We start from the raw sequence: 23,012 nt of genomic DNA on the forward strand, positions 1-23,012 counted from the left end.
CTCAGCTGAAAATATGTTTTACATGACGTTAAATTCAAAGAGAAGTGCATGCCGCTGAATATTATAGAGGAGAAATCCAACATGGCCGCTAAGAGCCCTGAACTCTACCGCGAAGCGTTGAAATACATGAACATTCATAGCGGTAAGATTGGCAGATATGCTGTACAGAGAACAATAGAACATTTAAAAAGGTGTAATGTTGTCTTAGATCAAGATGTCAAAGAGATGAGGATTAACATTCCAAAACCTGAGCAAAGAGGCGCAGAGTGAGTACAATTTTATCTACCTATTATACTAAAATTTCGAAGTGGCCGGTAGCCGAACAGGGTTTTGAATATATTCTGCGTCCAGCAGACAAAAATTTAGTCAGAATTTCTCCTGAAATGTTCTGTTAAACTTCTTGTTGTTTAGAAATGCAAGGCAGTTTCAAAACTCACTTTGGTCATCGAGTAGAAGAAATTTCTGAGCTTGTGTATACGTAAAACATCTAGAAAACAATTCTGATGTAGTACTCCCTATGATCCAGTCTATTTAAGAACGTGCCCTGTAGTGAGAAATTTTCACCGAACTCCCACGTAATACCCCGTCTAAACGTATTAAAAGTACTCGATGTTTGTTTATAGATGCAAGTGATTAAAAAAAAATTCGTCGACCTATAAACAAAAGTAAATGGTATCCACCGCGAAGTTCCTGACAGCCGGACACGGAGTATTTTTAAAAACCTGTCTGACTGCCTGGACACAGTTTCTTTAGAAACCTATCCCCTTTGTTCATTTGCCTGGTATAAAGACGTATTGCCATGATTTCAAGAGATGTTTACATTTCATGAGGCTTAATGTTACCTCAGTTTAATTAATTTTTCCCAAAGCTAGTCATATGAAGTTGAGATAATTATCCTTTTTATCTCTCTTGCAGACGGTTCTTTTATGAGAATGTTCCACAGCTGAAGTTTAAAAATCCACATGTTGAATTTTCAGGATCACAAAATCAATCTGAACATGCAGAACTCCTTATAACATTTAGTAAGTAGTAACTGCTAGGCTATATTGGTGGTAAAATTAAACAGCAAGTATTGACATTCACCAGGGCATGTCTATGATTTTCCAAAAGAAGGTTTCAATACTAGTGTGTCATTGGAACTGTAACCCTTTCACTCCCAAGATCTTACATGGAATTCTCCTTATTATCTGGCATACAATTTATGATGTTAGTTTGGGGAATGTGGTATTGGATCAACTAATTATCCCCTAATTGATAGATTTCCTTATTCTAATCACTTGTCTGCTCAATATTGTAATGATGTGGTAAGGAGAAATTCTGTTGTGGTCACTCATAGGAGGTAGGGTTGAAGATTATCATCCTATTGTACAAGGGGGTTTGGTGAAGATGTTTCATGTTCATGCGCATTTTGAACCCAACCACATGAAAAGATGGGAGGAATCTGAAACCTTAGATTTTTCATGGGTCCCCTTTGAAAAAATGTACTCTGAAGGATCAAAATTTTGTTGGCTTCCTTGAAGATTAGTCCCAACACCTTTTTTTGAGAGAATCATCACCATTAACATCAGCAGAATTCTAGGGAAAAGGGGGAACATCCTTAGGCAAGGTTAATGACCTATAGATTATGCCTTTGAGTATAGATCCTGTGATCTTAGTAGTCAAAACAGTTTTGGAGATTTTTAATTTGGAGTATTTGATTTTACTTTTGTTTTACTTTTCTTTAATTTCATAGTGGATGAATGCCAAGAAAGAATTCTGCTTGCAGAGAAGGAGCCATCACAGATCATGCAAGAAGTTGTAAAACTTGCCGCTGCAACATCCAGCTCAGGGTTCGTAATATTATTCAAAGAAGGTTTATCGAAACAAGACCTCACAGCAGCAGAGTAAATCTGGAAAATTTACAGTTGGGCCCTAATGATGGGTGCTTTAATTTGCTGTGATCAAATGACCTGGTATAAACTATGGTGAAAACCAGGGTAATTCAGTATTTTCAACTGAGTTGATAGCGTAAATTGGCCAGTATCAAAGCTGACGTTTTGAGCTCTAGTGCTTCACTCTAACAAAGGGCCAAAACTCAAATTGTCAGCTTTAACACTCTTTACAGTGGCCAATTTATATTATTGACTCAGTTAATGATATTAAATTACCTTGTTACACTCTCCCATCAGCGCAGCACCACAGTTTCTTTATAAAATTACCTCCTCCTTGGTGAAAACCACTTTTGTTAACCCTCTTACTTGCAGAATTAGATTAACATGTTACTTCTTCCCATAAATACTCAGACTTATCAGGTTAAAGTTATCTTGATCCAACACCAAATTCTCACAACACATTTTCAAGGAAATGTGTAATGGCTTGAGGGTAGAATTAACAACCAGATCTTGGAAGTTAAAGGGTTAAGACACCTGGGTATATATAATGAATTATGACATTGTTAATTATCTTTCTCTTTTATTGTGGTTCTTTCTCTCATTTTTCAAAAAAAAAAAAAACTATCCCCCAGATGACCATGATTATGTAGATAAGGATCATCCTTACTAATATTGATTAATTTTTCTCCACAGTGATGGAAATTCATGACAAGTTGAAGGTACATGTGTCTCTTGGAACCCTACAGCATAAGGCAAAATTGTCATTCAAGACATCGTTTAAGATATACAAAAACAGTTATATGCACGTCAAATGACAATGCAGTTAATGCAATCTCAATTTCATGGTCAACTTGTGGTACAATTCCTTTTTACAGCAGTCGTAACTGTTCATGTATAAATGCTCTATGAGGCCACAAACTAAATAAATGCAATTTTAATAATATTTTCTTCTTTTCATCTCATGATTTTAAGCCAGCCAAACTTAAATCCTTGTATCTGTCATGTTGTGTACATCATTCTGAAAGCAAATATACTTCTGAGTGCTCTCTTGGCTTGTGACTGAATGTTCTCATCAGTGTGATCTAAAAGTCGCATTAGTTCTCCATACAGTACATTTAGATGCTCCGTGATGACAGCTTGTTGTTGCTACAAAAAAAAAAATCAAACCTAATCAATGTATCTAATAATCAATCAATTAATTTTTTTGGTCCCTGACCCATTTCCATTTTGTAGACAATCAGTCAATTAGTAAGTTCATTAGTGCATTTGTCTATCCATCCATGTGCTGTCAGTTAGTCAGTCAGTTAGTCAGTCAGTTGATTAATCAGTCACTCAATCAGTCAGTAATTCAGTCAATTGGTCACTCAATCACCCAGTCAGTCAGTCAATCAGTCTGTCAATCAGTCAATCAGTCTGTCAATCAGTGAGTCAATCAGTCGGTCATTCAGTCAATCAGTCATTCAGTTAGTCAGTAAGTCAGTCATTCAGTCAGTCAATCAGTCAGTTATTCAGTCAATCAGTCAGTCAGTCAATCAGTCAGTCAGTCAGTCAATCAGTCAGTTATTCAGTCAATCAGTCAGTAAGTCAGTCAATCAGTCAGTCAGTCAGTCAATCAGTCAGTTATTCAGTCAATCAGTCAGTAAGTTAGTCAATCAGTCAGTTATTCAGTCAATCAGTCAGCAAGTCAGTCAATCAGTCAGTTATTCAGTCAATCAGTCAGTCAGTCAGTCAATCAGTCAGTCAGTCAGTCAGTCAGTCAATCAGTCTGTCAATCAGTGAGTCAATCAGTCGGTCATTCAGTCAATCAGTCATTCAGTTAGTCAGTCAGTCAGTCATTCAGTCAGTCAATCAGTCAGTTATTCAGTCAATCAGTCAGTCAATCAGTCAGTCAGTCAGTCAATCAGTCAGTCAGTCAGTCAGTCAATCAGTCAGTCAGTCAGTCAGTCAATCTGTCAGTCAGTCAGTCAGTCAGAATTCATTCACTCAGGCAGCCACTCAATCACTTAATCATCTGTCAGTCATTTGGTCAGTAATTCAGTCAGGTAGCCAGTCATTCAGTCAGTCAGTCACCCAGTCACTCAGTCAATTAAGGGTTGACTTAATTTTAGTAATTCAATATACACGAGTATCATAGCCAATACAGTTTTGTTTTTCAATCTTCAGAACTTAAGTTGATTTTTTTTCAGGGCCTTATTTTCACTACTGCTTAAGTAGTGTTCATTATTGTGAAGATTGCTTTCATAGTTACTAAGTTGAAATTATTTAATATTATCACTTCTTCAAATTATTTACCTCTGTGTAACCATCTGGGCTGGAAAGTAAGTTGGCCACAATTGTTACAGCTCTAAGAACAATGTCATCTTGGTTGTCTGCGAGCATAAATGTCTGCAAAATCAGCAATGGCTGCAAATGGAGGCAAAAATTTCAGTGCAATATGTAAAGAAAGTTTAAAAAAATCAACTTTTGATTTTACTTCTGACAAACCTTTAATCCCAGTAACCCTTCCAGATTATTTGTGTTACAAGACAAGTTCACCAACAGTCTCAGAACTTCTTTCTAAAAAAACAAAAATAGAGTGAAAGAGTCAGTTAAAACAATATTAATTTACTCAACTGACACTTTATTTCATTAATGATAACAAATGATTTACTTAGTACTTTGCCAGTTAAATTTTATTTCTTTCTTTCTTCCTTTTTTTCTGGCTGCCTCTCTTGTATGAGGGAATAACAGACACCTAGGGATTTCTAGCCCTTCACATCCTAACATCAGTGTGCATCTTCTCCATACTGTTCTCTCTACATCTCATGAGGTGCTGACAAGGAGAATTTGTTTAACAACCAAGAGCTTCTTGATTTGGGAATTTGAAGTTCACAGTATGTTTCATTTATATCTTATACCTGAATTTTTTCTAAGTGAGAACGGCAGAGGATATCGAAAAATGCTTGTGCTCCTGTCATGATCTCTTCATGTGCCGTATTTGTCACAGATAAATTAACCATTAGTTTTAAATGCTCAGTGATCACATCATCATCATCAAGAACATCACAGTATTCAAGGTTCTTTATAATTTCAAAGACGCTGTCCTGCAAAAAAAGGCACCATTAATAACAAAATGTTTGTATACAAAAAACAAACAAACATACAACAAACATGAAAAACATCCTATCAGTCATGATCAATGCAAAATTTAGACCAGGCAAAAGAACCTCCCTAAAAAATCAATACAACAAAGTATGAGAGCATTTACTTATTCTTAGCAAAAACTCTGGGTAATACCTTTAAACAAGCTTGATTTTTTTCATTCATGGCCAAGTTGGACAACACTTGTACTGCCTTGATGATGATGGTCTTCTTAGGGTGAGTTAAAAGGGTCACAAGGCGTGAAAGACCTCCACACTCCCGAATTATGTTCTAGAGACACAGAGTAAATAAAAATAATCTACCTCAAATATCAACTTGTTGGGAGCTTACACTGTACCTGTACATGTGTGCGTTGTGGTTCAATTTTATCCTTGGTTTAAATTTTATGTTCTTTTGTTTTTTGGGTATTGTAATGTATGATAATGAGTTTGTAACAAAGGAAAATAAAATTTGAACCAAGGATAAAGTTGAACCACAACATATGCATAACAGATCCAGAGAGAAATGCCTTTTGGGAATCAAAGTTTGCTCCCCTCCCTCTCAAAAATTCCTGAATCAACCCCACTATGAGTGTCCTTAACCCTTTAACTACCATGAGTGACCAACAGAGAATTTCTCCTTACAACATCAATACAATACCAACTAGATATATGGTTAGAATAGATAAAAATATCAACTTGGGGATAATTACTTGATGCAATACTTAATTCTCTGAACTAACATTATAAGAATTGTATGGTTGACAGTAAGGAGAGTTACAAGTTTGATCTGGGAGTTAAAGGGTTAAAAGGAATGAATAGTTAAGACTGTAGGTTAAGGGATCATTTGGTAGTACCTGTAAACTATACACTTGGAGTAGCTGATTAAATCGGAGCATTCTTGAAGGGTGGGGGAAAAAGACTGGAAGAGAGAGATAGAAACTGCTAGTGCCAGCATCTGTGAAACACTTTCCTAGTCCATGGATCCGTTACATTAAAATCTTAGCTCTTTCACTTTCACGTGCGATTCTTTCAAAATTCGACACAAAGTGAAGCGGAGAGGTTAACAAGCAGAGAGGGAAACGGAAATTATAATCATGAGAATGGCAAAAGATCTTTACTTTTTCTCCCAAAAACTCCTCAAATAGGGATCAAGAGGAAGGTTTATCTTAAACTAGAAGCATTCCGTCGGTAAAATCCCTTTTCTGTGGTCCGTTTATGCATATATGGGCTTCTCATGATCGATATTGTCGTCTACAGTAGACTTGTAGTCACGGGGATGAAGTATAATAATTCTTCGGTTTAGCGTACTACCTGGTTTGTTGTGAACGCTGAGCAGTTCAGAAGCGCAACAAGAAGCTTCTCTAACATATGATCCTCTACTCTTTCAAGAAGCTCTAGTAACGAAGCCATCGTTCCTTTGGTAAACTCGCCATGTCCGTTCTCATTTAGTATTTCCGCCAACTCTTGTTTTATCACGAAGGAACTACCACTGTCATCTTCGCGCAGTTTGTGCAACGATTCAAAAACATCTGTGATACTTCCTTTCTTCTTCCTTCCCTTGTATTCTCTTAGATAATAAATACCAAATGTTGTTGCAAGAGCTGCACACGCAGAGCAAACTCCAAAAAGAACAATTCTCGTCGTCTTTCCGGTGGCCTCCATGTTGGTTTTTCTGTTGTGTATGTCATATAACACCAATATAGCTTCCTGTTCTTAGTAGCCTCGCCTTCACAGCTGAAGTGCGGTTAAGCTAAGGAAAACATGGAGCCAGTATTAGGAACTTTTGGACATGACGGCTGGGAAAATGATGATGGATTCGACGAATCGAAGCTTCCATCGTCTGGTTATGAATATCTCCGAAGAGTTCAGTAAGTAACAAAATTCGGAATATCGTTTTAAATGTCATTAAAATCCCTCATGCATGGCTTTTGAATTCAATATTTTGCACTCTGTCTTCACAACTGTCCACATTTGCATGCATACTCAACTCTTCAACTCCCAAGATCTGATTTTTAATTCTCCCCTCTACCTGCTACACATTTCTTGTAACTAAGTTGTAAGAATTTGGTGTCAGATCAAGATAGCTTCTATCTGATAAGTTTGAGTATTCTCAATACTTGTTTGCTGGATATTGTATGGATATTTTGGGAAGAAGTTACATGTTAATCACTTATGGGTGCTTAAGGGTTGAAAGAAGACAATTTTGTTTCCAGGTTAGAAGCTATGCAGTGCCCTGATGTTGTAGTGGCCAGTTTTGACACTAACAGCTTCCAAAGCAAGCAGACTGTTCATGTTAATGAGGTACATGTTCTTTTTTGCTCAAACAACTGACATGAGCAATTCATATTTTGATTTTAAAATTAGCTGACACACAGATACACAGCGTGATCAAGAAAAAATAATTGATCAGCAAGATAAGATTTTAAAAAGGTCAACCAAAAATTGTTTTGGAAATAAAGTAGCTCATCAGTGATGTGTTGCTGGTGTGAAAAAAAAATAATAATAATGAAAATGGAAAAAATAAAAATATTGCCATTTTGTTCTTTGAGCTTGACTTCATTTTAGTTAATATTGGATAATAACTTAACAACTTGTAAATCATTAGCATTGCAGTTGGTCTGTTGGAAGGCAGCCTTCTGATCAGCCGTGCCACCTGTGAATAAGACTCCCCTTGTATGATGGGTATCATGTAAACAGATAGTAAGAAAAGAGCGTGTTGCTTTCCACTTTTACTTTTAAGTGAGTTAGTAGGAATTGAGGGACATAAACTTATGTTGTATGCTGCCCCTTTTGTAAGATAGTAGGAATTGTGGAACAACAGCAAACATTATATTCTGCTCCTTTCATAAGTTAATAGAAATTGCGAGACAACAATAAACATTGTTACAGACTTAGACTTTCACTCAACGCAGCAAGCGCTGTGATTGATTGATTCTTGATTACATGCCCCTGATCAAATTCAAATGTATCCTGACCAGGATACAATTGCACAGTTGTTGCCTGCATGCCAAATACAACAGCACATTTGTTTGTTTTTGCATGAATATGATTGTTCAAGGGAAAGTCTAAGTAATTGTATGACAAAGCACTTAATGTATGGTCCCTTTGGAAAAGTAGTTAGTTTTGTTTTCCCTTGAGTCCTGTTGTTTCCCACAACAAAGTCAGTGCTCTCAGGAAAATAAAACTAACTGTTTTCCTTGGGACCATACATTAAGTTTATAAATTGTATTCTGCTCCTTGTGTAATTGGTTGTTGTGATCTGTTCCTCAGAGATCTGGTTGGTCACCAGCTCCAGCTGGATTTGCCCCCTCTACTGATTGGCAGATGGAACAAGCTGCAGATTTTGCCGAAATCAGACAAGTTAGTGCTTACTATTAAACTTGTACATTCCTCTCATTGGCCAAAATAAGTATACTTCCCATGCTATCTGATACTAGCAAAATCAATGGTGTATAAGTTACAACTTGGCTTTCTCATTGCACAATATTATTTTAGAAGATTTGTTCCCTTCTGTTGTCTTCTTATTCCCTTCACTTCAGACTTTGTTGTAGCCTAGGACATTCATAGTTAGCCTTTCTTTCTGATCTTAAGGTCATTGATTCTGTGCTTTCATTTACTCATGACCCTGCCTTGTGAAATTTTTGTCACAGCATCCCATAGTTGTTCTTGTTGTCTTTTACTTTCTCTTTTTTTGATGTCCCCAGTTTTTGTTCACTTTTGGGGTTCCAGTAAAGGACCTGCCTGGTAATACATTAGCACATGATTTCCTAGTCAGAGTTTGGCAAATTCATTCTTGCATCTTCCTCCTGATTTGAATCAGCATTCTTCTTCCAACTTTTGCTTTCATGGATATTTATTGGTGTAACATTATAGCATTCTTCAGACTCAATTTGAAAAAATTTTTGACAAGGTATTTTACAGGAGACTCTTTTACTATTTGAGGTTGTGTCAAACACAACATTCTTTTTTTCTCTCTAATTTTTCAGAAACTTGTTTATCATCGATCGAAGCTTGGAAAAGAGAATTCCACAAAGTTAACATTGGTAAACCCACAGCATAATTTACTGATTAAAATCATCAAACTTTTTACACCTAGAAGTGTTTGATAATTCACAATTTCAAAAGATTATTCAGAAAAAGATAAAGAGAATTTAGAGACTTGTGGTTGTTATCTTGATCAAACATAAAATTCTCCCAGCCAATTTTATGAAGAAATATTTAAGCAGCGACATGGGAGAATAACTAATTAGATCATGAAGCTGGTGGACACATCGCTTGGTCTTCACTGTCTGTGCTTTTGGAGAGGTCAGTCATGAATATTCATTTAATTTTCTTTCAATTCTGTAGTTATTGCTTTCTATTATTTTATATATTGGACAGCCAAAGAAATCTGATTCTATGGGATGGTGCCGCTTTTGTCTTGGAGAACAAACTACTATGAAAATATTTGGCAGGTAATTGTAGACACTTTTCAAGAAACATAATAGTTTTAAGTTATCTCAATTGCCGTGGTCAATTCTGATGTTGGTCATGAAGTTTCGACTGCTTGTCAATCTTCCAGCAAGGTGAACTGTTTGGAGAAAGTAAAATGCAGCAAGTCATACTTCAATACAAACCTTCATTTGCCTCATGTGCGTTCAGCTTTAGTTAGACACTCCAAGCTATGATTGATATTTTGAATTTGTGCAACAGTTAGTACTGGATGCCATATCATACCTGTATTTACCCTGTTTCTGTATTTACCCTGTTTCTGTTGGAACAGAAAAGATAACAAGAAAAGTGTTAAGGATGAAGATTTGTTGGAAAGTAGTGATTCACAAGGCACCAATCAGGTCTGTTCATTTTAATATTGTTATTACCAGTGTTATAATAATTATTAATAATTAGTATAAATCAAATACTGTTATCATCATTTTATGCTGAAAGAGCTGATGATGGGCAAAGGTGCAAAAAGACTAACAAATGATTGCAAATGACAAATCAATAAAATTTACAAAGTTCAATTTCAAAATGTGCAGCATAACTTCTGGTGCTTGTAAATAATTATTCAAAATCCTGTTGCAGGACGGGACACCTCCTTTATTGAGTGTTGTTCTTCAAATTAATCAAGTAAGTCAAGCTGCAAATATCGTAAATAGTAACGTTGAGTTAAGGACTTTGTTGGCGTAGCAATGAATTTGTCGAAGCTCCCTAACTCAGCAAGATTTGAAAATTGAGTTCTGACCATATCTTAGATGTTTCTTTTTCTTTGCTGTTTTTTGCTTGTTTGTTTGTTTTGTATGTGTGTGTGTGCACACTTCCGTCTTTCATACCTTTATCGAACTCAGATCCCTTTCCAGCTTTTCTGTAGGTGTCACGCAATGCTCTTGTTGTGTGACATCCAGAATAACAGTTGGGAAGAAAACCACAAAGTAGGTCCTTGCGAGTAGGTCCTTGTCATAAGCGCATTGGCACCACCGCTTCTTCCCAGTTCCCTCGCGGGAAATTATAGGCCTTGTGCAACGCGAGTCGTTGAGAGGTTACAAGGGTTCTAGCACTAGTCTGGCGCTAGTTTTTGAATATAAATATAAATAAATAAAAAAACAAAAAAACGATAGCTTCCTTGCAGGCCCTCGGTTTTAGTGCCAGACCCCCACCGAACCCTCTTCCCGACTCGTCACAAATCTTCCCACGGACAGAGAAACACGCGTCCGCCACAAAGATCACGAAAAACTCAGATCCACTGTGAAATTAAAAGCAATTTGGAAGGTGCTATTTCCTAGACTGTTTTGTTTTAGTCGAAATTACATTTACTTTACAGGCCACTTTGCTGCAAGTTTTAGAATTCCACGTTGAATGGCTGGAAGAAATCGGATTTTCTCATGACCAGGTAAAGCTATTCAAACTAGAATTTTGTTGTCTTTTCTTCAAAATTTGGACGTATTGGTCTAATACAATCGGTATGGTCCAATTAGCGATGTCATAAAATAAGGAGATGAGTGGACTTTTATTTCATTTGTGGCATTTAAATTTGTCGTTAGTCGTAATTATATAAAGAAGGCCTGGACTTTAAACGTCTATCTGGATATGTGTTGGTTTTGCGCGTTTCACGCGAAAGTGTAAAGCACCGTTCTACCTGCTCAATTTTCCGCTTTACATCAACCCATACAGCCAACGATGTGCCTGTAGTTTAGAAAATATACTGTTTTTCAGTGTATTTTATTGCCACAGTCAGAGAAACGTGCGTCCACCACTAAGATGTACATTTTTATCCTCTTCTTGAAACATTTATTTATCTCGTGCTAAATGCGATTTTTCGTCAGCGAACTTTCCGATATGGCAAATCTACGTAATTTCAGAATCGTCCCTCCAAATCCTTACTCTGCATCTTGAAATAATTCTTACATGTGCATATTTTTTAAAGGGGAAGTGGTTTTATGCTCTTCTCGTTTGTCTGGAGAAGCCACTTTTACCAGAAACCACCTCACTACTTCGCACCCTCGCCAGACTCTGCGCAACCCTGAGAGCATCGTTGGTATGTACTTATGATCTGTTAAAATTCAAAGGTACGATGCTTAACGCTAATCAGCGAACTTATCATGACTGACTGGCGCAAAACCAAATCTAAAGTACTTACGAAAATGAATCAGGGTAAAGATATATGTTCAGTAACCAATTAGAATTCAGAACGACGACGCGCAATCTTCTTCAAGCGCGGGAAAACGCAATGAGTAGGTCATCGTTTTTTTCGATGGTAGCAGGCAATTTTCAGACCAATCACAGAATGTAAAAATGGAAAGAAAAATCATTAAAATTTTCAATTACTTTCGACACCTTACTTGAAATCTCTCGGCACTTAATATTGTTTTCGGCTACTTTTCCGCTCTCGCCAGATGACTGTTACATTATGTTGTCTCCAGTCATAACCTTGGTCATGCAGCGTTGGTCGCCTTCAACTGATCCTCAACAACAAAGCGAGGAAGAAAAAAACACAGAATAACAAACACCACAAAATGATCTCCCCCTTCACCCCCTCCCTAGAAAAAGTTAGTATTTTGGATTGTATATGTTCCCTCATTTCTGAAAATTTATCATAAAAATTGGCGGCTGCCGGTCATCTAGTTATTTAAGAACCATGATCGGCAGGACCACATACAATTTCCAAAGTGTCAACATTCAAGGCCCCGTACTTTGAGAAAGCGTAAACCAAGTGATTGACATACGATTCGTATAATCAAAGTGTACAATCAACGCGAAACAAAAAAGAGAATTTACAGTTTTCAACAAAATATAGCTTCATTCTACCTTTAAATCACAAAATCATCATGAAGTACTTTTTGTGATAAATTTGCTTCTTTCTAGTACCCATTTCAGGTTTTTTTTTGTTTGTTTGTTTGTTTGGTTTTTTTTTTCGCGATCTATGAAGATCGTACGCTCAAAAAATTGTTTTTTCCGGCTCGTGGTGTTTTGTAATCTCACTTACAAACTCCATTTCCTTTAGAGGAAAAACATCTTTATTTCTTTACCGCGCTGAAAATTTACCATCTCTCCTATTTCTATCTACAAACATTACGCTATTGACATTGCTAATCCTAGTAGTATGCAGGACGCGTTTTATATGAACTTCGTAATAGACCTCGCTCACCGTGGAGTCTCTGTGGCTCAGTGGTAGAGCATCGGAGTGCGGAATCCAAAGGTCTGAGGTTCGATTCCTCGTGGAGACTCAGAACTTTTTCTTAGTCCCACGCTGGTGACAAGACGAAAAACATCTTCTCTATTTCTTTGCCGAGCTCAAAATTTACCATCTCTCTTATTTCTATCAATTTCTTTTGTCGCCGATTTCTATATTACCACAGTCTTAGAGTGCCGATTTATCCGTGAATATGGAAATTTTGGCAAGAGAAGAAGCTATTTCCTCTATTAAATGTCGTCTGAAGCACGTACTTGAGCAGCCATTTTGAATTCTTGCTTACCCATTTCAAACCACTTGACCACATAGCTAAAACGGTCTATTGGCCGTTTGTTTTGAAGGTCGCGAAAACCCGCCCCTTTACTGAGTAATCTTGTGTTAAAATATTATCAGTCGTGTGCGCCAATCGAAGGCTTTTGCATTGTTCTTGTCTCTTTTGTTGCCGACGCAACATAACCTGTTTTTTGATCCGGTTCAACAGGTTTTTATATTTTACGGACCAAATGATCTTCTCTAAAAGTGGTAGAGTTGTGAGAATTTTTCGCTCCATCGAAATAAAACCAATACTTCTTACTGGTTTGTTCTCAAAATCTCGTCACCAAGGTGTTGCGCCAGATAGAGGAGAATGCATTTTAGCGGTGTGCGTTTGCAAGGGGATCATTTACCCTAAAAGCGAGAATTTAGGCAGTGATTACATAAGCTAAGGCTACTCACGTTTCGTCGTGTTTTGTGCTCGCTGTTAGAGTTACCATCCAAGGAAGAAACGTGATACGTGCTTCCAAATGAGTTTGGTTTTACATGTCGAGGATTTTCCGAACTTGTCGTCAATAATGCGAGAAATTCAACAGTTAGACAAATGGAACACTCTCCGTAATCTCGCTGCCAAGGATACTGACTCAATCAAGAGCAACGCAAGTGGAAGGAGGCTAAGGTTCAATACCGTACTGCAGGTGCAAATGATAAAACGCATCAAAAACCGCGGGCGGTTAACGAGCCTGCCAACGGCAAGCGCGCCTCAAGTCGTCGAGCGACGAGATCGTATTCAAAGCGCTCCTTGTCCGTGCATTGATCCTGCCGTCATGGAAGGCGACGGTCGACTGACTGAGAATGCGAAAAAGCTCAGCAATGAGGAACTTGCTCTGTTTTACGAGGACATTCTCAAACCACTGGATTTTTTCTCCATCTTGCACGAAAGGAGAAGGCAAAATGAAGAACTGCTCTGACTAACATTGCTGCACCATTTATATCACTTTGTATCATAAAAATTAATTTAATATTTCGCTGTCGTTTTTAATACCAAAATAGTCATCAAATGGCACATTACAAGAACAAACTGACTTTCCCTTTGGCTCAATTTCTCCTTTTTTAAATTCATGCTTATCTCGTTCTTTTTTTCTTTTGGTTTGCTCTAATGTCACCTCAAAAATTTCAATTGCTGATTAGTATATTGCGATTTCTGTTATCGGGGAAACTCAGACGCGACTTAACTGTTACACAACTTAATACAACCAATTTCCACAGTGAGTCGTTGGAACCGTTCAGGGCTTGGAATGTAGACAATCGCATATGGAAACTTTCGCAAAGATGCCGGAAAATCCTTGGGAAAGTTACCTTGCAAGGTGTTTGGTATAAAGAGCAATCTAAAAAGAGAAATGAAAGATGCTTTGAGAAAGGTAATCCAATCGATATGTTGGCTAAACTACCCTCAGGTGTCACTAACCGAGTGTCGTTCGAAATTAAGCGAGGTCGTGGGATTTGGGTTTTTCGGGCAATAAACATGGCAGGCTTTTTCGTGTTCTCTTTATCAAAATGCGCAAATAATCTCGTAGTCCTTTGATGACCCGTTAGCGTTAGTTCCGCTGTAACAGAATTCTTTCACTTCTTGTAGATACGCATGTAAAAAAAAAACCAAACGAGCAAAAATGAAAAAAAAAAGGAAAATTATTTCGTAAATGTATTCTTATTACGTTTATGTCAGTTAGGAATAGCGATTTTGTGAAATTTATGCATTGCTTTCTTTACCTTGTATGATAAATTTGCTATTAAATGAATTTATGCCAACTTCTGTTGATTTAAATTTTTTTCAAAATTGGATCTATCAGGGATGATTTGAGAAATTTCCGAGGGAAAGTTTCTGTTTGTTACATAATTCAAAACTGGTGAATATTTTTTTGTGGAACCCTTTGCTTTTTGAGAAGTCTGATTTCTTCACTTTTTTTGATGCAAGGTGGTTTCCATGGCAGCAGTCAAAAGTAAGACTGACGTCATAACCTGTTGCGCCTATCTCATGAGGTTGACCACGAGATATTGCTGTTCAAAGTGGGGAGAATTTGTTGGTTCATCAGAGTAACATGCTGTTGTAGATCACGTGCCTGATGTTTTCTCCCAACCTTTAAGGTCGACGTTGTTTGACGCATGGACTCGTTAGCACTGATCTTGGAAGCGAATTGAAAGAACTATAATTCAAAAGCCCTTTTGTTTTGAGTGATGAACTCTTAATACTATAATACTAGCGAAGAAATTCACGCCCAAATCAAAATTAAGGCTGATAAGCGAGTTTGTCGATTCATCTTGACAAACTCATTAATTTCGTGAGCAAATTGAACGATGAAATTGTAAAATAAGCGCCGAGTTTTTTTGGCTTTGAATATGAGCACTGAATAATTTTTGTAAAATTTGTAGCGAGGGGATGAGCGACGGTCTAACTCACAATCAAACATGGCCGATTGAATAAGACTTTAAGAGAGCGAACGGTGTGATTTGCGTTTGTGTTCAAAGTCTTCGCGTCCTTCGATCGATCTGTCATACTACGGAACGATGACTGGCTTAGAATGCCAAGAGGAATCGAATGCTGTGCCAAGATTTCCTTAAACTGCTGAGGTGTCTTTTCATTTCACATGAGCGGAGGAACAGTTGGCTTAAGATTAGGAAGTTTGAGAGTGAATCGTACACGTAGGCTTGTAAATAAAAAGGAAGCTTTTGTGGAGTCAAGACTTGATAAAACTTGATTCCCATCAAATTTAACTGTTCTCATCAGCGAACATACACACTTTATGCACTGTGTGATAGAAACAATATTTTATACAAGCAAATATCCTGGACTTTTCTCTATTCGAGCATTTCAATTCTGTCATATTGCATGCTCAAAAAAAGCAATGCAAACTCAAGCAAAGGCGATGGATGCGTTAACCATTTAGCTCCTGTGACCAAGGCACAATTTCTCCTGACAATATCAATGCAACATCAAGCAGACAAGTGATGAGAATAAAGAAAAATATCAATTAGGGGATTATTAGTTGATCTAATACCAAATTCTCCCAAGTAACATCACAAGAATCGTATGGTATACAGCAAGGAGAATTTCTGATGAGATCATGGGAGTGAAAGGGTTATCAGTTCTGAGCTGTTTGAAAGGCGGGAAGCCAGGAAATGATAGTAAGACTTTTCTCGTTTTTTTTCTTTATTTTTCTTTCTAGGAGTCACCTTATCATCCATTGGTAACGCCACTGAATCTAATGATCACACTTGTCTCAAGGTATGTCGCTGATGATGTTTATTTATTCACGAAGTTTACGCTTATGCGCCAACATTACAGTTAAAGGATTAACATCAAGAGCTGTCGCTTGTTCTGTGCTTTCATTGACCCCTTAACACCTAAGATCTGATTGTTAATCCTCCCCTTTAGCTGCTACGTATTTCCCTGTAAATAAGTTACGAAAATTTGGTGTTAGGTCAAGATAACAACTCCTACCTGATAAGTTTGAGTATTCTTAGTAGCTGTTTGCTGGATCATGTATTGATATTATAGGAGGTGCCGGGTGGTTTAAAACAACGGCTCAGGTGAATGAGAAGCCGGTCACTACTTTCCATTGCAGAAATAAACAATTTCAAACCCTACCTCAACAAAAAACACTTAAAACGTCTCCGGAGTTTTCGTCGGCAATTTATCATACAACTTGTTCACGTAACGCAGTCGAAGGTAAAAGAGGGCTTATAGGGGATAAATTTCTAAGTAAACTGTGGTGCTGCGTCGGTTGGAGAGTATAAAAAGGGTAATTTAGTATTATCAACTGACTTGACGACGTTAATTAGCCACCGTGAAGAGTTACAAAGCTGACGTCTCAAGCGTTAGCCCTTCGTCAGAGCGAATGGAGGAATTGTGGGTTGTGTGTGTTCATCTGCAGAAAATGGAGCTATGCTGCTAGTGAAAACATGATGGTGAGAAAAAAAGAATTCAAGAAGAGACTTAAAATTGGATGTGATCTAGTTTCAAGGACGGCTCACTGTTTTAGGTTGTTTACCTAAGCATTTTGTTTGTGGTCACCATTATTTTCTTGTTTCTCAGGTACTTTGGTCAGAGTGACCTAGCAGATCCCGGGTAACTTTACTCCTCCGATTTAAAACACAACAAGACTTCTCGAATGTCCCTCCCAAACTGCAGCTGAGATTCGTACCCTTCTTGCCATGGTGGTTATGTTCTTGAACGATGTAAATTTCTTGGGTAGCTCTGGCTTGTTCTGTAAAGAATACCTGACGATTCCCATTAATTGGTGGACGTATCTAAACCTGAATTAGTACGTCTAGATTTGCGCATAACGATGGAGGAACGAACTCGCTTAGATTCCATGTTGCTGTGCTTCTGTTTAGCAAGAAATGTAGATCATCAGAGACACTTTCGGATGTAACGAAACAATTCCTGGTCGATGCTTCATGAAAATTTGGAGCCATATTTTGTTATTTGGAAGAACTGACCTTTTTAGATTTTAAAGACAAAAGGCTAAATGTCTTGTAAATCTTCAATGGCTCATGTAGTGTCCAAATTTTATTTTGAGAAAAGCTATCTTAGATTACAAGTTTTGCTGTAACAATTAAAGATATTTATTTAAATTTAGAACGATGAAAATATGCAAAAGAAACATCCCCTATTGAAAATATCGACCAAAGAGCTGAGGAAAAACTGAAACACCTAGGTGAGGTAAAGGAAGACGGGAAAAAATGTCCTTTTTTGTTTTCACAATATTTTCATACGCCACAGAACATTAAGAATAACTCGAAGTTATGGACATTATGACTGACTTGACTTTAAAAATAAATAACTTAAAGAAAAACCTTTGTTAACTTTGTTTTTTCAATTAGATAGAATCGCACATATGAAAATAAATTTCGCCTAATAAAAGAGCGTATCTAGGCCGTCAGATTTTCTTGCTCAATGCCTGTAACCTGTTCCCTATTCGTTTCATTCTCAGAGGTGATATTTTCTTGCAGTGCCTGTAAAGAATCTGTCATGTTTGGAGGTTCTTTGAGTGACTTCAATGCTGGTGTCCTCTTTATTTTTATTTCCTTCTTTTTATTTCCTTCTTTCTTGGCTCCAGACAAACGTCTTCGCCATTTCTGAAATCGATTCATCTTGCGCTCTGTTTTGTAGTTTTCAGACCCCACACTTCCTCTGCGTTCACTTCCGTCAATTTCACTTCCTGATTGTACACTTCCTCTGCGTTCACTTCCGTCAAGTTCACTTCCTGATTGTACGCTTCCGGTGTCAGGTGACTTTCGGCGGGATTTATCTGAAGTCCAACTGTCCTTGCGTCCCTTGTTTGTGCTTTTTTTCCCTTCACTTCCTCTACGCTCACTTGTGGTGAATTCACTTTCTCTTCGTCTACCTACCACGTCATCTGATTTCCGGTGCAGTTTATCTACGACATATGAAACTGATTTGTTTTCATCCGTGCTTTTCTTTCGGAAGATGGGCATGCTCCGGCTGGCTGCCTTGCCTTTGTAGCTATCTTTACTTTCGCTTTTCCTTCGTTCACCCATGTCTAATTCACCTCCTGTTCCCGCACTTCCGGCGTTAAGTGACTCCCATTGGGATTTCTCTTTGAAGTACTGGATAGCTAATTTTTCATCTGTGCTTTTCTGCCTAAATTTGCGCATGCTCCGACTTTCTGATTGTAGAAGAGGCTCGAGTGTTCGTTCACCAGGTGGAGTGGGAAGCTCAGAAGAGAGCGGCGTCAATGTGGGATCAATTTTCCTTTGGATGTCCAGATGAGATTCCAAGGCTGGACAAGCGCATGCACCCTGACATCCGTTGCTGCAGTAGGCAGTGACTGGTTCCGTTTTAATGTCACTGTTTGAAGAGCTGTTTTCTTCCTATAGGGAAAAACAGCAGTGTATGATGACCTCTAGTGTTCTGTTAGCTTTTACAGCGGTATGAGTAATTTTAATTATTTGTGCGCGAAATTACGCAGTTTCTAATTACGTGTCAAGCAAACTGATTCAGAAAATTTGGTGTTCGAGGAACTTATGCTGGCCCTCTTTCAAGAGACATCCACGATGAAATGGCCGACCGATACGGTTGTGGATACGTTAATCATTGTCCCTGACTTAAGTAACTATCACGCGTGAATAGTACTGAGGCGAATCACGTTAGTATTCACAGGAATAACTAGAAGCAATTTGCTCTTAAGGTGTTTGTCTGAAAGGACTGAGGTGCAAGTCTTCTTGGTGGACTCTTAATTTTTGGACGTCCTATGCTCGCGAAGATTATTCATATTGTTTTTGTTGCAGTTTATCCAATTACGTATAAACTCTAAACAACCGCTCTTCCGTCCATCATGAAATATGTATTTTTCCAGTATTGCGAGTAATGTCTCTAAAAAGTACTCCTCGGCACCCTTCGAAAAACCTTTCACGGAATACAACATTAAATACAAACTGTTTCCTTTTACCTTCACAATATTTTCATTAATTGATGGATCAGTTGACGGAGGTGTCACTACTATCTGCGGCGCAGGCTTTTCATTCTCTGTCAATTTGTCTCTGTGCAAAACTATGAGGGAAACTATTAAAATATGCACAAAGCCAAGAGTTATCACGACCCACGGCTCTAATTCGCCGAATAACAAGGACAGTGTGCTTGATAGTGACATTTTGGTTGTCACATTTTGTTTACAGCTCGCGTTATACGTTACGTCATAAAGATTCATTTTGCGACGAAGAGTCGTTTAATGCGCGCACGGTACACGCGCGAACTCTCGTCCCACTCTTCGCGCGGTTACAACATTTCTGGCATTGCATTGGCCCCGAGGGGTGGAATTTAAATCAAACCAATCTTTAAAAGTTCAAATTCTCGGGAGGATGTTGAAGCTTCGAACTGATCGACGCGAACAAAATCTAATTTCCCAGGGAAGGGAGTTGGTTGTTTAATCCGGAAATTTTGGGGTTAAAGGGCCCCTCCCTTTTCATGTAGTTATTTGTCTCTTAGAGAAAAAACTGAACTCACAAGACCACATTTTCAGGGAGGGTGTTTTTGTTTGTTTGTTTGGCGTTCATTACGTGAATGGATTATTTGCTATGGTTTTGGAGTCCAAAGTTTCTAACATTTAGAACTTGGTATCAATAAAGTTTGGTAACGAGAGGGTCAGGTGAACAGTAGAGGTTAAGACTGCAATGGAGATGAAAACAGACAGCTGTTGTAATTATCAAATTCTCCTGGTTTATTTGAGGCAGTATGCGCAGCTTATTTAACTTTTCCCAATCAAACTAGTCAAGCCTTTAAAGCAATGATAGCAAGCTAGCAAAAAATCAGTTCTTGCACGGAGGTAGTGTAGAACTGTTCAGACGTAGCTGGCATAGACATCAAAGCAGACCCTTCCAGCGTTATCTCCTTCGTACCAATTCATCAAGTCTTCGCCATACCACACACGGAGCTGATGTCCCCGGTAAACATAACGAGAATGGAAGAACGACAGAATGAGCTCTGGGGAATTCGCGCCGTATCCGGGAACTTTAGACCACTTTCCTGCTTGATAACTAAACTTGATGAACTGGTTTGGTGGCAGAAGGATTCTGTTGAGTGATGTTGTTATGACAACGTTAACATAATCTTTTAAATGACCACAACCCCAGTGAGACCAATAAATGGGGTTGTGCTTGTTGCAGGTGACGTAGCCGTAACGGTGAACCAATTTCATCGCAGCCAGCCTACCAGCGAATGGCATCGTAACAGTGCCAAAGAGGTTTCCCCTTGCGCCAAAACACACCGGGGAGGAGTTCAGTCGATAGAAACCGTCTGTGGATTAAAAAAAAAAAAAAAGCGCCAGATATTAAAATAGGTTATGACGATGATTGAATTATAAAATATTCACTTCCTCCGACTCTCTGTAACAATTCAAATTTGACCATTTCACTCTTCTTGTTTTAGAGATAGCATCTTCAGCTACATTTCGTTCTCGCAAATTCAAAACTTCAAGTTCATGGCACGTTTTTCATGACTGTTTGGCTGATGGTAATTCAATGGAAAAAATGTAAGGCTCTTATAAATTCTCCCTAGAAAAAGTAAAATTTCAAATTTTTAACAGATTCTTATTTGAAAAGTTACAGAAAAAAATTCAGCAGATGTCGCAAGACAAAAGCAATTACAGCTGATGATCTACTTACGCTTCGAAGCTGCTCTTTTTGTGATTATGGAATTACCCGAAGCGGGATCAAAACTTTCCTTGCCGTTTGATTTTGTGCTCGCGTCTTGGACACTGTCGCTGTTTATTTCGGTTGGAATGTCCGCAGCCAGCGAACCAAGCGCAAATAGGTACAAGCACAGCAAAATGGACTTCATCTTTCTTCGATCAACCTTCGTAATCGAACAGTTATGGAATAACAACTCTTAGTCGAGGAAGGATTTATAAAGCTTAATTTTATCGATTTTGCAGATGCAGAAATCGCGTCGCTACAAGTTTTGAAGCGAATGTTAATACGTCAGTACTTGGCAATCGTAAATCTTGACTAGAGCTATGCTAAAATAGCAACTGACAATTCTTGACATCTAAAAATATGAAAACAGAGACGCGATTTTTGGCCTTACGATGAAACGAAAATGAGAGACTTTTTATTCCCAAGAAAAGTGAACCGCAAGCAAAAATTTCATTTGATATTCGCTGAGAAAACTTCGATTAGCAATTATGTTTACGTTTTTCTGGAAGAGCATATTTGAATACATTGATTAACCTTATGTAAATTTTTCATACGTACACGGTACACAGGGGATATGTTTCTGGAGGGGCTTAACGGAGTTAGCCGTAAAACAGCCACAAAAATTTAGCCGTAAGGCGTAAAAATTGAAAAATTGTAACTGTTGGCCGTTAAAAAAGTTAGCGACAAAAAAATTCAGTTGACAACAATTGAAAGATGTTTCCATAAGCCTAAAATTCGTCAAAATGTTAACCTTCAGCCTCAACAGCCATCATCCCGGTGAGACCTTTCTTTCGCGCGTCAAAACAGCCAGGTTATGAAAAAAGGTCAGTTGGAAAAAATAACCCAAGGAATTACGCCCTTAATATTTTACAAAAATCATTGTGTATCGAAATTCCAAAAGATAAAACAATATAATTAATTAAAAACATTCTTGAGGAAGCGGAGTTAATTCGTAAAACGATAGTGACATTTGTGTCAACAGTACAATGTCATTAGAACTAAGTTTTTCCCGTTTTATTTCGAATATATTTATAATAGCACTGGTCAACGGATGCGCTTCCTGTTACATTGTAGTTATTGTGTTTTGACCAAATGTTTATTTTTCGAAAGACCTCCGCAATCGCTCTAAAATAACAACAATTAAGACATGTAAAGTACAGAGATTTTTGTCCGAAATAAGTTTTTTGACTTAACAGATGATTCGTATTCGATCGAACTTTAGCGTAAACAACGTTTAAACTTTTCTTGCTGAGTTTTAAGTTTTAGATGCGAAAAAATTGACCGCTTTTTCTTCTTGAGGTAAAAGGATGCCATTTGGTGAAGAAAAACTACCGTTTACCTTGTCTACTTTATAACTACTTTATTGCAAACGAAGAACAAGAAAGAAAATATTTCTAATCCAATTTTCGCAAATGGTCTCGTAATTCAAACATAAAGTGTCAAATCATTCAAATGTTCAGCATTTCCTGTTTAATTTTGCATTGATACGTTTTCCAATACGCAAAAAATTATTAGTTCACGTTCCATTCCCTGTCCCTGAAAAATTAATTGATGATGAAAGGGAGCAAGTTTCTAAAGAAACTGTGGTGTTCCGTCGATAGGGATGTAGAAAAATAATTTGGTTTTATTGACTGAGTTGATAATGAAAATTAACCCATGTAAAGAGACGCTAAAGCTGTCGGACGTTTCAAGCTTTGGCTCCTCACCGACTGAATCTTTCACACGTTCCCGCAGAATGGGAAACGAGATGTATTAACGGTAATTCATCCTTTTTGGGTGAATTCGATTGCCATTTTTTTCTCTGCGTAATGTTTAATTAGAAACAGTATCAAAGCTCAAAACTGTTCGCCATTCTTCATCTCTTTAAATTTTATAAGCGATTTC

The 23,012-nt window shown here is 37.8% G+C and overlaps 5 protein-coding genes and 1 non-coding gene across 9 annotated transcripts; 3 read left to right on the forward strand and 3 right to left on the reverse strand.

The window, feature by feature from the left end:
• Positions 1-46: 46 nt before the first annotated feature.
• On the forward strand, positions 47-2,814 carry LOC113684830 (small ribosomal subunit protein mS25). The gene is made up of 4 exons (XM_027202229.2): positions 47-266; positions 916-1,022; positions 1,733-1,829; positions 2,565-2,814. Exons 1-4 carry the CDS (start codon positions 49-51, stop codon positions 2,578-2,580), a joined length of 438 nt encoding a protein of 145 aa, XP_027058030.2. The 5' UTR covers positions 47-48; the 3' UTR covers positions 2,581-2,814.
• LOC113684828 (armadillo repeat-containing protein 10) lies at positions 1,898-6,674 on the reverse strand. Of its 2 annotated transcripts, XM_027202227.2 has the most exons (6): positions 6,305-6,674; positions 5,148-5,282; positions 4,769-4,954; positions 4,356-4,427; positions 4,164-4,274; positions 1,898-3,017 (listed from the first exon to the last, which is right to left on the reverse strand). In XM_027202227.2, exons 1-6 carry the CDS (start codon positions 6,653-6,655, stop codon positions 2,871-2,873), a joined length of 1,002 nt encoding a protein of 333 aa, XP_027058028.2. In that variant the 5' UTR covers positions 6,656-6,674; the 3' UTR covers positions 1,898-2,870. The 2 variants fall into 2 exon arrangements, with proteins under 2 accessions (XP_027058028.2, XP_089063188.1); XM_089207062.1 differs by lacking the exon at positions 4,769-4,954 and having other exon boundaries at positions 6,305-6,655.
• LOC113684827 (gem-associated protein 2) lies at positions 6,339-17,857 on the forward strand. Of its 3 annotated transcripts, none has more exons than XM_089207065.1 (11): positions 6,339-6,861; positions 7,207-7,294; positions 8,264-8,353; positions 8,980-9,036; positions 9,374-9,447; positions 9,756-9,825; positions 10,058-10,102; positions 10,794-10,862; positions 11,397-11,507; positions 16,139-16,197; positions 17,008-17,857. In XM_089207065.1, the coding sequence occupies exons 1-11, from the start codon at positions 6,755-6,757 to the stop codon at positions 17,042-17,044; spliced, it is 807 nt and encodes a 268-aa protein (XP_089063191.1). In that variant the 5' UTR covers positions 6,339-6,754; the 3' UTR covers positions 17,045-17,857. The 3 variants fall into 3 exon arrangements, with proteins under 3 accessions (XP_089063191.1, XP_089063193.1, XP_089063192.1); XM_089207067.1 differs by having other exon boundaries at positions 6,723-6,861; positions 11,397-11,538; positions 17,008-17,850; XM_089207066.1 differs by lacking the exon at positions 11,397-11,507 and having other exon boundaries at positions 6,723-6,861.
• Trnar-gcg (transfer RNA arginine (anticodon GCG)) lies at positions 12,624-12,696 on the forward strand. The gene has a single exon. It is a non-coding gene; the product is annotated as a tRNA-Arg (tRNA).
• On the reverse strand, positions 17,470-19,670 carry LOC113684826 (uncharacterized). Its single transcript, XM_089207059.1, has 2 exons — positions 19,388-19,670; positions 17,470-18,809 (listed from the first exon to the last, which is right to left on the reverse strand). Exons 1-2 carry the CDS (start codon positions 19,643-19,645, stop codon positions 17,847-17,849), a joined length of 1,221 nt encoding a protein of 406 aa, XP_089063185.1. The 5' UTR covers positions 19,646-19,670; the 3' UTR covers positions 17,470-17,846.
• Positions 19,671-20,131: 461 nt separating this feature from the next.
• LOC113684866 (uncharacterized) lies at positions 20,132-21,313 on the reverse strand. Its single transcript, XM_027202277.2, has 2 exons — positions 21,099-21,313; positions 20,132-20,730 (listed from the first exon to the last, which is right to left on the reverse strand). Exons 1-2 carry the CDS (start codon positions 21,271-21,273, stop codon positions 20,276-20,278), a joined length of 630 nt encoding a protein of 209 aa, XP_027058078.2. The 5' UTR covers positions 21,274-21,313; the 3' UTR covers positions 20,132-20,275.
• Positions 21,314-23,012: the final 1,699 nt, after the last annotated feature.

Source organism: Pocillopora damicornis, chromosome 5 (assembly GCF_964200805.1).
Source record: "Pocillopora damicornis chromosome 5, jaPocDami1.2, whole genome shotgun sequence".
Taxonomy (NCBI): domain Eukaryota; kingdom Metazoa; phylum Cnidaria; class Anthozoa; order Scleractinia; family Pocilloporidae; genus Pocillopora; species Pocillopora damicornis.

Coding starts and splice junctions, on each gene's coding strand:
- LOC113684830 (XM_027202229.2), top strand. CDS start 49: ATGCCGCTGAATATTATAGAGGAGAAATCCAACATGGCCGCTAAGAGC. Junction 267..915: donor CCTGAGCAAAGAGGCGCAGA/GTGAGTACAATT, acceptor TCTCTCTTGCAG/ACGGTTCTTTTATGAGAATG. Junction 1,023..1,732: donor AGAACTCCTTATAACATTTA/GTAAGTAGTAAC, acceptor TTAATTTCATAG/TGGATGAATGCCAAGAAAGA.
- LOC113684828 (XM_027202227.2), bottom strand. CDS start 6,655: ATGGAGGCCACCGGAAAGACGACGAGAATTGTTCTTTTTGGAGTTTGC. Junction 5,283..6,304: donor CAGCGTTCACAACAAACCAG/GTAGTACGCTAA, acceptor CTGTGTCTCTAG/AACATAATTCGGGAGTGTGG. Junction 4,955..5,147: donor AAAATCAAGCTTGTTTAAAG/GTATTACCCAGA, acceptor CTTTTTTTGCAG/GACAGCGTCTTTGAAATTAT.
- LOC113684827 (XM_089207067.1), top strand. CDS start 6,755: ATGGAGCCAGTATTAGGAACTTTTGGACATGACGGCTGGGAAAATGAT. Junction 9,826..10,057: donor ATTCACAAGGCACCAATCAG/GTCTGTTCATTT, acceptor ATCCTGTTGCAG/GACGGGACACCTCCTTTATT. Junction 10,103..10,793: donor TTGTTCTTCAAATTAATCAA/GTAAGTCAAGCT, acceptor TTTACTTTACAG/GCCACTTTGCTGCAAGTTTT.
- LOC113684826 (XM_089207059.1), bottom strand. CDS start 19,645: ATGAATCTTTATGACGTAACGTATAACGCGAGCTGTAAACAAAATGTG. Junction 18,810..19,387: donor TTAATGAAAATATTGTGAAG/GTAAAAGGAAAC, acceptor TTTTCCCTATAG/GAAGAAAACAGCTCTTCAAA.
- LOC113684866 (XM_027202277.2), bottom strand. CDS start 21,273: ATGAAGTCCATTTTGCTGTGCTTGTACCTATTTGCGCTTGGTTCGCTG. Junction 20,731..21,098: donor AAAAAGAGCAGCTTCGAAGC/GTAAGTAGATCA, acceptor TTTAATCCACAG/ACGGTTTCTATCGACTGAAC.